The sequence below is a fragment of the Brachyistius frenatus genome, unplaced genomic scaffold, assembly GCF_029030835.1.
Source record: "Brachyistius frenatus isolate BFR_SWC_R1_liver_20210118 unplaced genomic scaffold, ASM2903083v1 Contig_38, whole genome shotgun sequence".
NCBI classification, from domain to species: domain Eukaryota; kingdom Metazoa; phylum Chordata; class Actinopteri; family Embiotocidae; genus Brachyistius; species Brachyistius frenatus.
This window is the reverse complement of record NW_027210637.1, coordinates 3425967-3443771: the sequence shown is the minus strand read 5'-3', so window position 1 is coordinate 3443771 and position 17805 is coordinate 3425967. Positions and strand designations below refer to the sequence as shown.

At 39.6% G+C, this 17805-nt stretch overlaps 2 protein-coding genes across 8 annotated transcripts in view; both read right to left on the bottom strand.

Moving 5' to 3' along the window:
* usta (uronyl 2-sulfotransferase a) overlaps positions 1-10788 on the bottom strand; it is a 53664-nt gene extending 42876 nt beyond the window's left edge. For both annotated transcript variants that reach the window (XM_069701827.1, XM_069701828.1), the window contains exon 1: positions 10281-10788. In XM_069701827.1, coding sequence (XP_069557928.1) covers positions 10281-10512 — 232 coding nt within the window. In that variant the 5' untranslated portion in view covers positions 10513-10788. The remainder of the gene's footprint in view (positions 1-10280) is intronic.
* A 2715-nt stretch (positions 10789-13503) lies between these two features.
* Positions 13504-17805, bottom strand: part of sash1a (SAM and SH3 domain containing 1a) — a 162483-nt gene continuing 158181 nt past the window's right edge. For all 6 annotated transcript variants that reach the window (XM_069701819.1, XM_069701822.1, XM_069701821.1 and 3 more), the window contains 2 exons: positions 16617-16748; positions 13504-16246 (listed from right to left, as the gene is read on the bottom strand). In XM_069701819.1, the coding sequence (XP_069557920.1) occupies positions 15986-16246; positions 16617-16748 (393 nt within the window). In that variant the 3' untranslated portion in view covers positions 13504-15985. The remainder of the gene's footprint in view (positions 16247-16616; positions 16749-17805) is intronic.

The window sequence follows — 17805 nt, the reverse complement described above, 5'->3', positions numbered from 1 at the left end:
ACAGTCACATCCAACAGATTCAGTGTTGGTATATTGTTTTGCATCTGGTGTCTGCAAGAAATAAAATAATGATAATAACTTGAAATCAAAATGTGTCAAACTCAATGCTTATGGTCATCTTTTTTAAGTGTACCTGTCTACGTCAGTCATTTGTCTCCAATACAGAGTTATGACATTCTTCGTGACAAACAGAAATATTGACCTGTATATTCCATTGGATGGGTTGTGGGAGGCATTACTAGAGCTCTTGTCTTTCTTTAGATTGGCCTTCAGATATGTGGAGTGTCTCTGTAAAATCTATCTTTTACTAAAACCAAAATAAATGCAATTCTTTCTGGCTCGTTTGAAGAGTGTTTCTTGTAAAATACCTCAAGTTGGACTGTCCAGCTTTTAGGCTAAACACAAGAAAAATGTTGCAGTGCAATGTAATAAAAAATAATGTATATTTTTTTTTCTTGCAGAATTTGCAAATTATCAATGAAACAATTGTATTTTTTTTATGTACAGTAATGTATGGGTTCATGTGCATATCTTTACTCCCAGTATTCTTTACTTGATGAAAACTTTTCTTAATCTGTATCCAGTTTTTGTTCATCAGACGCCAACTAGAATATCGTAAATGCTTCTGTGTATATGTGCATGCATGATAAATATGTGTAAGCAAATTCATCTGGTCTTTACAGCATATACAAAGCAACATTAAGATTAATTTAGAGCCATGTTTCTGAACACTGGCTAATGCAAGTCTAATATTTACTTTCCTTCAGCTCTGTTTTGGTCCCCACCATCTCCTATGGAAATATCAGTCACTATATCTGCTGACTGTTCCACTTTGTTCACCAGCTATAGTCGCTTGATCCGTACCTGCTGTTTGGTGCTGGGAAGGTAGCGTGCAGTGGGTTTATCATCAGAGCAGAAAACATTTAAACTTGTTTTAGATGAATACACCTGCCTGTTGCATTTGGAAATTACACTAATGTGAGCATTGCCAGAATACGAAAACACTGAGTAAAAAGTTGAAGCTGAGTCCAATTGCACTGTCAGATAATACTGTAATTGTCTGTGGGTTCCTTACTACAAGTGACCTTGTTCACATTAGTCATGTGGTCCATTGTTATTATAAAAACATTCTTCTTGACTTTTGCAAATGTCCTGTTTCTAGAAAACACCAGAAACACTGGCTTCTCATTCAACTCAGCTGAACCCAAAAAGGGCACAGGCTTCATAAAACTTAAAAGTGCAATGCAATACATTTCCCCAAAAGAGCACGTAGTGGTTTGAACAATATGGGCTGGGCATTGCCACCCTATCTGCCCTGCTGTATATTTAAGGCTGCTATTTTAAACCACTATATACTTTTTCATTGCCATGAAATGAGGGGAGCAGGCAGAGCTGTGGTAAACTCACTCAAAATAAAGATAGACCTAGTTCCTTGAACAAGGTATGTCACTGACCACCGGGCAACATGTTTCTGATTAACAAGTCCCTTAACAACCAATTACTTGGCTTTGGGCTATGGATTCTGACACTCAGCTCAGAAAAAGTCATAATCCAGTTGTTCGATAAAATTGGAAAATAATTGCTTGACTTCATTGACCACACAGAACTGCCGTTTGATGGCAAGTCCAAATGTCGCCAGTTGAGCGGAAACAAGAGCTTAACATGTTAGGTGTTCAGTGGCAATAAATTGAGGAATGTGGAGTAATTTAACACTCGCTAACATAAACAAAGAAACTTCCCAAATGGGCTAACAGACACCAGGTCACAGAGGTATGAAGTAGGGGAAGGGCTGTTCCATAAAGTATCACGTTAGCAGGGTGCAATTATTGTGTTTCTAATTCTGTCATGAAAGGACATGGACTCATTGAAGTTCTTGTCTTTGTGAATGAACAGGGCAGTGTAGATTAAAGCATGTAGTAAGCAGACACCTAATTCTCTCACGAAACCGCTATTTATCCTGGTAATAATATTTTAAATTATGGGATGAACTGCATGCAGTCACCTTTTTTCTTTTTCAAAAGCATCAGCCACGGTACCACCCAGTGGCTGTGGGCCCTGAGCCACCCACCCATTCACATACTACCACAGACATAAAAGGCACCACAAGCAGCCCTCATCAGTGTCTTGGCAACCCCTTCAAACAGTACAAAGTTCCTAAAAACAACCCCATTTAAGCTTATGTATTCCTCATTTACACACTCCTCACACTAGAAGCTTAAGCAGGAGTTTAGCTTACGACAAGGACTGGGAACAGGGAGTCTATCCAACAGGAAAAAAAATCCACTTGCAGCTCACTGATTAACACCTAAATTTAATTCATAGATAAAAAACAAAAAAAACAATTATTTCAAACAACAATTTGATGTTTTATGAGGGATTTATGTGTCAGTCAGTCAAGTTATCTCAATTTAGGAAGGCATAACATCTGGAATATCCAGGAAACATTTAGCTTGGCTCACTCAAAAGTCAAAAAATATGCCTGCACACACTTCTAAAGCTCAATACTTTATTTAACTCAACATAATGCAGCTCAGTTTTAAAAACCTTTCTGTGTTTTGATTAAAAGAGAAGAGGGTTCACACAATTGACGACTCAGTTGAGAGATAACACATGGAGTTCGTAACTCACCGAGCAGCAGTTGTATACAATCAGGAGCATATCACACAAGCCCGGTCACAAACTAGTGCTCACAACTTTATCTGGGACCTCTTTCGGGATATAACCAGCAGTGCTCAGCAAGCCTTGAACAGCATTTGCCGTTTAACAGCATTGCTGCATTGGTAATTTTCTTTCCATCTGCTCTCTTTTCATGTGGTGAAAACAAAAGCTCTAATGAACGATAATTACCCTGTGTTGTTTTAGTGTTTGCGCTTCGCTCTGGAGCGGGCAATAGCAGCCTCTCCGGCATGTAGATGCTAATTACTTCTATTATGTAATGACAAGGTCAACATTAAGCTATTTTTCAAATTATTTTTGTAATAACCCAAAAATTAAGTCATGCATTTATCATCACCATAACTAAGTAAACATAATACTCATCAACACATTAAGCAAGTTTTTTTTCTTTTTACATTTTCAACCCCTCTAAGTTCTCTTTGGTTTGCATTAAGTAAAAACTAATATTGCTTTATTGACCCTTAAACCCAATTAGAAGTTGGCAATCATGTTAGAAAGCAGATAAATAAACAGAGCGTTGCTCACGTCTACTCAGCAGGGAGGGCTGCTTGTTTTACCAACCGTGAGGAAATTACAATCCATCTAATTATTTTGGCATTTAGGCTGGATGTGACGCCAGTTGGGAGTTGTTTTGGGGTCTGTTGGAGGTAATGCTTAGTTTTCCTCGACACTAACACACTTTAGGCAGGGGGGAATTCAGAGGAAGTAGGCCAAGTTGTTCTGCCTTCACCTTTTAATGAGTGTTGTCAGCTGGAGGTGTTGGATAGATGAAAAATATTATTCTATCTTCACCTCCTAAACATGGGGATCTCAGAGTGCAGGCTTTTAGTATTACATATAAATCTATGTTTGTGCTTTTGGTTTCAACCTCTGCTCAAACTTACATGATAAATAACAGAAATGTAAAGGTGTAAGGGAAGAGAATAAATAAGCAGTCTTTTTCCACATGACCAACTTCACTTAGGCTCAGACTGGTGCACACCTGGCAACCCTGTTAGTTCAAAATGCTGTGACGGCTTGACCAGCATTGTATTTGACACTTGGTAAACTGACTTAAAGCATGGACTCTGTCACTTTGGGCAAAGTCAATGCTATCAAATCTGTCAGTTTAAAGAACAAAATACGATTATTGGAAAAAAAAAGAAAAAAGAAAACAGACCCTGTTTTTAATATCCTTTAACAGGAAATGTGCACGCTAGTGTGACTGGAGTGGCGAGTTTGGTCCAAAACTCACACTTACTCAGCTGGCTGACTCTTAAAAGTTTGTGTGTCAGCTTCCTCACTACAGTATGTGTAGCTGTGTGTACACATGCATAAAATACATGCGTAACTAAGCGCAGTGTGTTTTAATTCCATTTAAACCCAAAAACAGCAGGTCAGACTTGAGGTTAGTGGAACAGGTCTGTAAAGGTTCAAAAGGCTGAGTAAATACAGGGAAAGTGACTAAATTCAAGTCTCCACTCAAGAAAACGATTGTGATCTTGCTCATAAGTGAGGCATTTAACCTCAAGACTACAGATGCTGTGGGTGTGCTGGGCAGCTCTGGGGTGATAGTTCGTTTTAAAAATATATCATGATAACATTTCTCACCTGCATGTCCTCGCTTAATGCGTGCTTAAGTACAGGCAGCATCTACATGTTTACCCCGATGAAAATGATAAGGATTTAAATGCATACAATTCTAGATAGTAGGGATGGGTCATGGGTCATTTCTATTTTTTAAACAGTTTAAAAAAAAAATATATATAGTTTATGTGACTCACTTTGTCTTATGTCCTTTTGTTTTTACCATCAACAGGTAGCAATGTATAACCAGTGCCAGAAGGTGGCTGTAATCAACCTAAAAACTTTTTGTCAAAAATTAAACAACAAAAAGAGAAGAAGAAGAAGGACATGTTACTACCAGGCTCCAGTAAAACATGTGTGGCTGTGTAAGATTTGATGATGCGGCATAAACAGGAAAAACATTCAAAGACCGCTACAGCCATTAAAATATTTTAAAAAATTTATGAAAATGACGTGCAGTGCAAACTCCAGGTAAAGTTAGGAAATCAAAATCTACCACAGCTATGTACAGTCATCTCAGCACGAAGCACCAGGCCGATGGTCCATCCAAAGATCAACTATCAATAGCTGGATAATAAATAACAGCGACTAATTCCGTGGCCAACAAATCTTTGTAAATAGCAGTATTCACTTACTCTAGATTATGTCAGCATTACTTTTACAACCAGTGTCTGCACTTAAGGATTTTTTTTTTATTTTTATTTTTTATCTCCCACACGTACTAAGGTCATACATTTTTACTCTGAAAATTCTCTGAATATTCCACATTTTGCATGCATCATGCGCTATACTTTTTCTTATAGTTCAGGACAACATATTTTCTGAAGTTGCAATTAATCAACCAAAGTTTGTCTGCACAACATGCTTATTTGTGGTAATGGCCAGCACTGGGTTCTGCCATGTTGAATGGTTTAAAGGCAGTTTCTATTCAATCAAACCTTGTAATTAGCAAAGTAAAAAGAAAAATAATGTATTTTTATTATCTGTATGTTTGAGTCTGTCTGTCAGAGGTCAGATACAGCATGAGTAAAGCGAACTGTGTTTGTAATGACCATACTTTTACAGAAGGCATACCTTCCCTTTCTCTCACTGCACCACTTTCTTCCCCATCCTCTTTCTCTTATTCTTTATGTACATATAAAGTATATTTGTAGCACTACTTCTACTATGTGCTCACCAGCCAAACTAAACTTTATTTGAATTCACTTAAAAAGTTTGCTTTCACCCACTTTCTGGCCAGCAGTGGCATAAATATGACAGAAACTGGAGGGAGGAGTGAGATCCTAAAGCTTCTTCTGTGTCCACACATACCTGTCTAATCCCTAATACTGCCCTGCAGTCTCCAACTTGAACACTTCACTGGCCAGTTTCTGAAAAGTTAGATTTATGTGTGTGAGGTTATAGAGTTCCTTTGAGAAGCAGGGCAATGTGTAGTGAAAGACTGACAGCTGCACCAAGTTGTTCAGCATTTATGATTCATGGTTAGAGGACTGGAGACTATAACGACACACAAACACTCATGAAAACCTTAATGTCCTTGAAAGTCCATCACATCCATCCACGTGTCTAGGCAGTGAACCATGTGCTCTGTTTAAACCGGAAGGATCCATCTCAATAAGACGATTTCAGGGAACAAAGAAACATTCTAAATCCTTTTCCCTATTTTGCCCTCTCAGCTCCAAGTAGCTACAAGAGGGTGCCGTGCAAAATTAAAGAGGAGCAATACTAATTTTCCCATCGCTGTAGGAGCCAAACACAGGCTTCATGGCTTCAAACTCTGCAACAGTCTCGTCTTCCTAAATCCTCTCATATTTCTCTTTAGCGATGCCTTTTTAGCCAAGTGTGGAGACAGTTCCTTCTATAAAAAGATTTCTAAACTGGCAACTAATCACAGCTAATCTGTCATTCAGCACAGTTTTAGCTCCAAACCAGCATTCCCCTGACTTGTGAACAGTCACTGTTACCTACAAAGGTTATGTTCACCGTTCAAAAAAAAAAAGAACAAAGAATTAAATCAGTCTGACACCTTCCAGCTCAGCCAAGTCAAACATCGAGGGAAATCACTGCTACACATGTCAGGCTTGATTTTGTATTCACACACACAGACACCTCACTCAAATAGAGACTTTTTTTGTCAAAGGAGCTGGATCAATATATATAGGTGTAGGAGAGAAGAAGAGATGACAGAGAAAGTCTCAGACAGGGTCAGTGACTAGGAACAGACAGCTGTGAGCATGCTATAAATCCAGGTCTAAAGGTCAGCACACCAGTTGAGCTACAGCAACTATATGTTGAGTGACACCCTCAAACACCAACCTCCCCACATGGCCGAACAAAACCAGGTCTGTTCTCCCTCCACTGCATCAGACTGAGGGGAACACACACACACACACACACACACACACACACACACACACACACACACACACACACACACACACACACACACACACACACACACACACACACACACACACACCTTACACACAATCGCGCTAAATCAACCCACTATTCTCTTCCATATACAAACACACACCTTCACTTAGCCCACCAGGAGTCCTCGCCTTCATCTCGGCAAAGCACAGCCAAAAGTTATACAAATAAGAATCTGAGGAGTTGACATCTTAAGCGCACAGTATTAGTAAAGATCCCATGTTGCATTAATTCAAGTGTCAAAGGGCTCAGTCCACAGAGAAATGCGCACATTTCACACATTTCACACAACTCAACACTCACACAATGCAGCAACTGTGCATTTAGACTTCTGTCAGTTTATGATGTCACAAACTCATGCTCATGTCAGGTTTGCCCTAAGCATGGCCCACTGTCCAACTTTTTATGTGGAAGAAAACACCAAGCGGTCAGTGCGTAACTGAGCATACAAGCTACAAGACCTAAGAAAAGCTGTGCTTGGCATGGGTGCTCTGAAAACAGTCAGCCAATCAGAGGACAGAGTCACTGATATCAATGCGCCTTAGGAACACAAACAAAACAGCCTGTTCTCTGCAGAGCTCCAGAGAGGAGCTAAAGTGAGAAGAGGAAAAACTACATTGAGATGGTTTTTGATACATAAAATAACTATATAGTGCAGCAACTAACATGTTTAGATAAAGCATGTCTTCATCAGAGTAACAAAAAGGCAAAATATCTGCACCGGGCTATCAGATCTTATTTTACTGACATTGAATGCTATGAGAAATAAATCCATTGTGTTCTATGAATTCATGATGTTTCCTAATAAGTTTGATAGTTTCTATGAAACTTTATTGCTGTATATGTGCAGCAATAAAATAGCATTGACTACATATGAGCATAGTCAAGAATCTGTCCATGCTATATGTGAACCTTTTTGCTGGGTGAATGCGTTTTAGAGGTTTTATTAAAACGGAATATCCTCTATATATATATATATATAGATATATATATATTTTTTTTTTTACCAGTTAATGCGCTAAGTAGTAGTTTTCCTTTCCAGTTTGTTGGAGTTTGTATTCAATTCTTGACACACTCTATGACACACAGACACAGAAAAAGTAAGAGTGGAGACAGAGAGACACTAATGGAGAGACGGAGTGTCTGATAGTTGAAAGAGTTGACACTGACAAAGAAACAGAGGAACATAAAGTTCTTTGTCAAAATAACTTCCATGTGAACTTTCTTTCAAAGCACCTGCACAGGCCATTTTGCTTCCCAATCGTAGGGATATTCTGCACAGGAAGCACTCCATCTTCCCCTCTTTATCACAGATTTCTCTTTTCTCTCCATTAGAATGAATGAAGACTATAAGCAGACCGCATCTGAAGCCTGGCTTTCTACTTTTCTCGTCTTCTTACTTTCTCCCAGCCAACATCCCACCTTTTAGGACCCACCACAAAGTGGAATCATTTTACATCCGTGCTGACAGAAGGTTACTGGGAATCAGTCACAAATGCTACCTGACAAAAGCTCCAGAATCAAACACCTTCATATTACCAATTTCACTGTCACAACTTTCAGTTTGAAACAAAGTCTTTCTTCCTTGCCTCAGCATCATAATAAGGGGAGATGTTTACTTATCCAGATCCCAGTTGAGCTGCTACAATGTGGTTGTGCTATTATTACATAACAAACCCCCTTCCTGAGGTCAACAGAGTACAGAAGAGTCGGTGTTTGACAAGGCTCAGAACCTCAGGGTCTCTGAGCAGAGCTGCAGTGAAGATCCCGTCATTCATGTGGGAACAGACACTCATAGATCTTCTAACAGAAGGATTCCTTGGCCTCATGGTCCACACATGTCTGAGTGCTGGTGGATTACGTATTTCTCTCTCTGTCTGTAATTTGAAGAAAGTGTGTTGGTCTGTGCTAAATGTACATCTGCACATCAATATCATAAGCTTGTGTGTGAGCGTTTGTTCAGGTTATAGAGTGTTTCTCAGAAGCAGAGTGCTGCTTTGTGAGAAAGTATGAGACATTACCGGCTGTCCCATAGAGTGCAAGCATTAGCTTTGTGCAATTACTCCAAGATAAAATGAACTTGCATCGACTGCTGCAGTTTCCAAATCACATTAGGCTGCAAAATTTCATCAGACTGAATGTTGCTTCAGTTTGTATAGTGTATACCGAATCTGTATATCGAAGCAATCAAGCTGTATTTTAGAGGAAAGTATTGTTGCTCTCCATAATACCCAAACAGAATTATACAAACTTCCTAAGAAAATCTTTTAGTGTTTCTGTTTTGAACCCATTCAGATTTATTTCTTGACAATATTGTGCAGCTGCAGTGTCCAGGCGTGTGTGCACATGCATGCATATGTGAGTGTCTTAGATGTGTGTCTAAGTGTGTGTCTACAGGAAACCAATCTGACCCATGGGATTAGTGGCTGATTTGGTGAGAGCCTGTCATTCTGTTCCAGATGTTTATCACGTCATAAAGGCCTTAAGCCCTCTGTGAGAAATTAGGTAGGAACACAACCTCCTTTCAACACACACACACGTACATAGACACACTCGTGCCCACATACTTTCCAACTGCTTCCCCTGTTGTAGCCAACTGACTGACATGATGATAGGAAATCATTTTTGCATCCAATTCTGATATCAGAAGATTTTAGGTAACAAGATCAGATATGTACGTACACAGATGACCTTTTTGACTATTGATACAACTTATCCTAAAGACTAACACTGCCCAGGCATCTGTCTGTGGCAGATGTAGCCACCTGTGCCCTCTTTCTGACACACAGTAGGTGTTATCCACTTTACTATTGTTATCATACAGTGTACAGTAATCAAATAGTGCCAAGCCATAGCTAAATGAAATGCAATGTTCCCTTAAGGACATAACATTTTAAATTGGAAACTTCCTTGATATGAAAGCATTTGTAGTACAAACAGCTCCACGTGTCTCTTTTTGTATCAATCATAAAAACACACCGGATTCACAAAACCAGCAAAAAAAAAAAAAAAAAATCACCCTTGGCACTCTATTGCACCCTGTTCCACGGTGCCAGTCGTGCGTAATGAGCGCTGCGTGGCCGAGGCGCACCAGCTGGCTGTACAAGAAGAGGTGTCAGTCATCATCCACGTACAGTATCAGTCTGAACAGTTGCTAAGTTCTTGTTACCATAATAGTCCTCAATCATGCTCGGACAAGTCATAACTGATATTCCAGCCAAAGGGAAGTGCATTCCTCTGGTTTTGGTGTCAAAATATAGAATCTGAAGCATGGGGGAAACTTTCTACAATCCCAGCATTGTGCATATACAAAAGGTCAATATCTGCACCATTATGAGATGTTTGTAAGTCTACAGTAACTTCACATATCCCAACTTTGATTGTCTAAAAATTATAAATGATATGAGGATATCAAGATAACCAGACAGGGGTGAATGGTGTCGGTGGGACGCTGGCCTCCTGTGGATTTTATAAAAGAGACTTGTTCCATTTTGAATAAACGCTTCTTTATACGTCCCCTTAAAGAGTCTAGACATGCAGTGCAACTTTTAATTAGCAGACCCTCTTTGATGTCGAGCTTCAGCCAACAGAGGAAAAGTTCTTACCGAGATACTGTCTGATGTCCAGCAGGATTTTAGGAGGACCTCCGTTCAGCTGGTAAAAAAGGGAGCCGAAACAGAAGAGGAACAGCGTAGCCATGCAGAAACCATAACCTCGCAGGGAAAATCGCAACGGTATAGCAGAGAGTAAGCTGTACTTTCTGTTGTTTCGCTCTCTTATGTGGTTGGGAGTCTGGTTGTTGCTGTGAAGGGGACTGCTGCTGAAATTCTTCATCATCTCCTCCTCACAAAGCGCTGTGGAAAGTCACCCATCCGCCAGTGGAAAGTGAAACTTGTCGCTTTGAGATCATTTGAAGCGGACAGCCAGTTTGATTTGGAGACGCGCAGGCACCCAGATCTCCTCCGCTGCCGGAGCCACGGGCTTATTTTTTGCGCACAACGTTTCGTTTCTGCTCGGTCCCTGCTCGTATGCGCTCGTTGGATGACTCTTCCTTCCTCCCGTCCTTCCAGCCGAGTTAAGAGTCCATCCTTCTGCTCCGAGTCTTCTGGGTGTCAGGTTACTGAACGTGGAAAAACGAAAAACTTCCACCTCGTACAGGATTTGGTTTGGATTGTTGTGCGTAAAACAGCGTCACCCAGTGTTCAGGGAGAGAGGCCTCACAGGTAAACGCTGGGCTCTATTGAAACGAGATCTATTGAGGCTCTAACAGCTTAGAATGATAGTAGGTTTGTGCGAAAAAAAAGCTGTGAAATAGCCCACCAGGAATATTATTATTATTTAACAAAATATTCTCAATTTGATAATAAATGCATCTAAATAAATGTATTATTACTGTAGTTTCCAAAAACTTTGAGATATCATGACACTCAAATGCCTTCAGACAAAACATATCCCCTATTAGAGAAATCTCATTGATGCACTCTCTGTTAAAAGTCGTTGTTATTCATACAAGAGAGCCCACTGTCTTATTACCCCAGGGTAACAGTGTAGACTTCTGATGTATAATGAAAAGAAGCTGGTGAAAAAAGTCTATTTGTTCACTGTGTGTGTGTGTGTGTGTGTGTGTGTGTGTGTGTGTGTGTGTGTGTGTGTGTGTGTGTGTGTGTGTGTGTGTGTGTGTGTGTGTGTGTGTGTGTGTGTGTGTGTGTTTTAAACTTTCTCTTTCCCCTCAGGCCAGTTGTAACAACCTTACTCTGAGCTGTATATCTTTCCACAGCAAGGCCAGAACCCACCATTAGACCACACCTGTACTTAGGAGGGTATTCAAAACAGTAACGACCTCACCAAGAGCCTTTCAGCTGGTGACAGCTACTGTAGCCAAGGGAGCAACAATGCTTATGAAAAACAATTTGGCCTGAAAAAGCAAAAGGAATAAATAGCAACAAAACAATTCTGCTGAAGGCCCATCGGCTGGACTTCTCCCAGGTGAATAGTACAGTGCTGCATATTGCAAGCTAGGCACAAACATGGTGAATAGATTAAAGGTTTATTGCCAAGGCTGGGCAGCTAAATCTGCCATGCATCACAGAAGTTTATGACACAGAACTACGGTAAGGGATGTCAGTAAGGTCACTGTGGTAAATCAGGTTTGGTCTAATCAGAACTATGGCTAGTATGATACCCTTTTGCTGTATGCCATCTATCTTGTCTAGTTCTGCAGGAAACTACAGGAAACTTATCACTCACACACAAATGTTCAACATGTAATTAGTCCAAATGTGAGATGCAGCAACCCAGCTTTGTTAAATCAGTAATTCAGCGCCTCAGGACACGCCATGTCTGTGTGCTACTCAGTAATATCCTGGGCATGGAGTTCAACTGAAGTTTCTCCGAGTTTGCTCTCTCACAGATTCAGTAAGCAGGGTGTCCACCCACTTGTGGTACTGCAGAGTTTTGTGTCAAATTAAAGTAAATATCGCTGAAGTTGCAAGCAGAGAGAAATTAAACACATTTCTGCATGAACCTTGCACATTTGAACCACTACATCTGGATTAAGGGCACCCATTTAGGAATTAAGCAGCCCCTTAATTGAGTTTATGTTTCCATGATAAGAATAAATAGACACTGCAGTGGGAAGGGCTGGAAATCCAATGGTTGGATTTTGTCTGCAATCACTAAAGGACACTTTATGGATCAGACTTCATATACGGAGGGATTACTTAAATGACTTCTCACCTTCTAGGGAAACAAGTAACAAGAGAATTTAAGGATAAATTTAAGTGACTATATATTTTCTAGAAGTTTATGCCTGTGATTTGAAGTCACAGTAAGGCATGCTGGAATGTTATTGTGTCTGTATTGTTACACACCTCAGAACTTTGGGGGAATTGTCACTAGTCTGTACATTGACAAAAATACTCAGCATCCATTAAAAAAAAAAACACAGAGGGGAAAGGAGCTCAGATTAACGGCAAGTAAGCCAAAGGAGATATTTAAAATCAGGTGAGCATGAAGTCATGAAGTGGAGGCAAATTATAGTTGCTTGTTTCAGAGGTACTAGCAGATACACTAAACAGGTTCTGTTGTTCTTCTTGAAGGAAATGCTTATTCAGTTGTCTGTGTCCTCACTCAGAAGAATGCCAGACGTCAGCTGAGATAGAAGTTATGCAAGTAAAATCATCTCAGATGCAGCCCTTTGAGGACAAACTATTCTCAAACTGGGGTTCTTAGTCTGGTCTGAACCTATTTGGGGCTCCTTGACATGAATAAGACAGGAAAAACCTCAGTGTGCTCTCACTAACAACAGCTGCACTACAACAAGAGCCAGACAAGCAGCCAATCTGAAGAATATGTCTGTTGTGGAACTTGTTGTCTTGGTCCTGAGCAGATGTGTATGGTTTTCTAAATGAGGACAGGACACACAAGGACACAATATTTCTAAGCTCTTTGTTTTAGGAGAGTTATGGCAACCAAACACTTGACAGTATAGTGAATACAAGAGTTTTTTTATTCAGAGACGCTGAATCCCAACATGGTTACCAATGATCTTTTTATTTTTCTGTTTGAGCAAACCATAGAAACTCATTTAAATCCCTCTTTTTTCTGAAATCCATAAATATAATAATAACATGTTTGCCAGACTGGTTTTAATCAAATCAAGTCGAGGGATATGATTCACCCTTTTGTTGCAAATCCCCATTTTACATTTTTTTATTTTGAAAATATAATTAAAAGGGCAACATGCATTGTCACAGTTTACCACACTGATGAAAGGAGCCAGCAGGCAATGCCCAAATCTTTCCATTACTGTGTGCTTGTGCATTGGTGTGTGTGTGTGTGTGTGTGTGTGTGTGTGTGTGTGTGTGTGTGTGTGTGTGTGTGTGTGTGTGTGTGTGTGTGCATAGCGATAATCAGAAGGTGTATGGCAAGAAACAGTTTTTATTATATTTCAGAATGACAAATAGTTATGGACATTACTTTTGCTGTTTCAATACACAAGCAAATCTGTATGGACAATCATTAGGTAGATGAAAACCAAATAAAATAATTTGTACACATATTTTACAATACATACTGTAGTTCCTTACTGGCTAGAGCAATATGCATTATGCAGGAAGGTATTGCTATTCATATAGTACAGCTAATTACAGTTGATATGAAAAAAAAAAAAGGAAAAATAAGTTATTTAAATATCAATTACATATACAGAATGTGCAACTTCTGCTATGCATTTCATATATGTAATTAAGAATGAATTTTTGTAAGACTGTATAAACAAACCGGGAGTGAGTAACTGGAACAGGTTAACTCATGAATGGTTATTAAACTTGGCATTGGGAACTTAATACTAAAAGAAAATACCAGCATAACCCATTGAAACCCTTTACAATACCTGACAACAGATGTCCATTTTTGGACCTGTGAACAAAATGTAGCCAATTCTGCCTATAAAACAGTTAGATTTACTATCTAAAGTGCATTTACAGTGTCAGTATTTTCATTCTTTTGCAGAACTCTTCTCGGGTCTTTTACTTTTTTTGATAATGACCCCCGTCCTCATGTTCCCAGAGCACCACTTTGATTGAAGAGAAAAAAAGCATCAAATATCTATCGATCGAGTGCCCACTGCAAAAAAAACAGGCCCTAAATTTAGCAATAACAGTTGGTAAAATGTTCAAATATGAAATCCATGGAAAAAGCCTTTAGTTCAGTTCTGGTTATGAAGTATATAACTGTTAGAAATAAGAAGGGAAAACAACAAATGAGGATGTTTGATTTATTTCATGCAGAATGTGCAAATGAAAGTTTCTCGTTGTTTTCAGTTCTGTTTTTCGCCCCAAGACGTTTTAACTGTCTCAGTGTTTCCCTGAATTTCAAGACTTGTTTTTTTTTTCATGGTGTGAGTTTGTTATGGAGGTCAGTATTTCACCTGATGTGACACTTTTTATTACCATTACTGTTGTTTTTTACGCTTAAATCTCATTTCAAAACGGCATCCATTTAAACTTAAAGAAAATCACAAAGAGCCTATTATTCAGCTATAATTCAAAATTCCTCAACACCAAAGTGTAAACGTTCCAATAAATTCCAGATATGACACCCGAGATGTGAGCTGTGTCCCACCCTATCCCACAATCCCTCTGCAACATGTACAGACTGCGAATGTGTTTCAACATGGCCGAGGGACGTTGAACATGGGATTTGCGATTTTGTAGTTTAATATTTGGAATCTGTGGTCCACATCCATCACTGAAATTATCTGGTTGAATGTGTGTATTCATAAAAAAAATCTCTGACTCAATTATTTCTCAGACATTCAGAACAAAAAAGCTTGCACCATTGGCACAGTTATGTCTGTTATGGTAGTCAAAACTACAGCATGTGTGTTTGCGGTCATTCATAATGGTATGGCAACTTAAAATGTCCTTTGATACATCAGGGAATGTATTTCAGTGAAAGCTGACTGTGATTACTACAATAAAACAAAGCTCTCTGTAAGACTCTTAATATTAGAGCAAAGTGTGCATCAAAGATGTGAAGTAAAATATGAAATAAAAAGTTGTGATGTCAGCTGTTTCAGCTTAGAAAAGACTCAGCTGGCCTCAAAATAAGGCTGCAACATTCAAAAGGCAAACACAAATTGTAACATATAAATCATTTTAAAATTAGGATGTGCATTATGCTATAATACAGAAACATGATACAAAATAAGCCACCTCAAGCCACCAGTTATTCATTGTTTGGTGTGTGTATTTAGTTGATTAAAAACTCAGATATTAGTGGGAATGAAACATTGAATGAGAAGGAAATCACTTTGGCCAAGCTACTTCCTTAAAAGACCCTCGGATTTTGTTGCCACATGAGATGAATATGACGCATTTATATGCACAAAATAAACCATCTTTCTGGATTAAATAAAAAATCCATCCTACAAAAGAGTGTGCTATCTTCCGTAAAGGCAGATCCAAGTCTTTATTTTAAGACTTTGGGGGTGTCTTCAGAATGGAAGCCATCCCACAGAGTGAGTCTACAGTCTTTTTTTTTTTAAAAAGGCATCTGATATCTTGTCTTGGCTGTTTGGAGAAACTCCTCCATGCCGTAAACATTTGAGAAAAGACAGAGTGAGGAAACCAGAGAGCAGGGTTAAGTCTTTTGACATGTGTGGGACAGGAAGTCCTATAGTGCTGTGCTCACCCGTTCGGTCATGCACTCTTGTGCCCAATTCACCCAAGACCACCTCCTAGCCATGTTTCAATAAGATGGTACTGACCAGTGAGTTGAAACCTCTTGCATGTTTCCACCAACATGATTAGGACTGCACCTCTCTGTGTGTGTTGACCAATCGCGCCTCACTGATCAGGCGGCGGGCATGTCTTTCATCCCTAACCCCGGCCTCCCACACACTGCTCTCTGTTAACAAGGCCACGCGGCTCAGTGTGTCGACTCCTGCCGCTGCCAGAGATGTGGCGTACATGGGTAGGCCGATGGAGATGAGCCAATCAGAGACTGTGCTGATGTTACCTAAGGGTAGAGGCTTCCGGCACATCTCTGTCAAACCTCCAGAGGGGATCTGAGTCAGAACAGGATAAAAAAAAAAAAAAGAAAGAAAGAAAGAAAAGGCTTTAGTTTCACAGTAGTTCCTATGATAATGAAGCATTGGGTTTTCACATTTTCAGGCAACTTTGGCAATACAATATGTGCAGAGTTATAGAGTAAAGACAGACTTAAAATACATGAAGTAATTTGAGACTACTTATACCAATAATCCAGTGCCTTCTCCTGTGTTGCCAGCCTTGCGTACAGGAAATTTGTGTCACAACTGGCCTATTTTTCCAGCCTTTATTGTTACTTTCTAACAAAGCCTCTCAGCATTTTGCTTGGTCTAAAATTTTTAGAATTGCTCCTACATATTTTCAAGAAAACTGGTGTTGTTGCCTTACAGCCATGCGGTGTTGTTTACGCAGCTCTTTGACTCTGAGCTGATCCATGGTGGAGGCCATGTCTTTGACAGGTTGTGCCAAGTCCTCAGAGTAACGCTGTACCAGTGGCTGGGGGATGGCACATCGGCCATGCTGAAATAGGATTGTAAAGAGAGATTACAAATTGATATTTAGAAAGAGGAACATATCTACATTTTCACAGAGGGAAACAACATGTAAGAAATGTCATGTCAAAAAACACTAACCAGTGTGAAGCTTACAGGCAACGCGAAGTGGAACAACATAATGAAGAAACGTCATATTACTCAGACTAAGATTTGGTTGTTTAAGAATGAATGAAGCAGATTAAAGCATAAATGTATGGGCAAACGTTGAGAGAATCTTCTGTCGAGGTAATGAACAGATTTCTAAAGGGAATTAGGTAAGAACTCATTATTTTGTTTCGTCTACAAACTCTAGTACCCTTACCCTAATCCATACTTTTCTGAAACTGAAAGCATCTAAACAATAAAGAATGTCAAGATCTAGTTAAAAATATTATAAGCAGTGACTATGTTAAGGATAAAACTGGGCCAAACATGTTATGAGCATATGTTAAATACGATTTTCAGCGAAACTGAATCAAAGGTCTTTCGGGGATGAAAGGATAGATGAACAGAGGTAAAGATCTCCTGAGTAAAAACCCTGTTTGACTTAACCTTAGAACATCTCCATTTGCATGTGGCCCTGAGGAGCTTCGAAAGTGCCAATGTTCAATAGGTTCACTTTGCACAACAGCATGATCTTGGAATTTGTCATCATTTTTAATTTTCACAGTTAAATGCTAAATTGGTCATTTAGTTACCCGAATGACGTTTGACCCCAGTGACTACAATCATGCCTGCGGGACCCTGCCATGTGTCTGCCAATCCATTTAAGACTAAGAGGAATCCAGCAGAGCTGTACTGTGGTCTAAGGCACTATTTCTCACCTCATCCCTTGATGCCTCGGTCTGTTTGCATGTGTTATTATCCTGCCAGTGTTAGGGGCTCCACCATGTTAAAGGGCCTGGGGTCTGGCAAGTGGCGGAGGGTTTTATAACCCTGTCTGCCTTCAGTAAGATTCAGCCCATAAACTTAACAGTCTGAACCGCATCACAGTGAGACTCAAGCCACAGTCTTTCCTCCTCAGTTGCAGGCAGCATATTTAT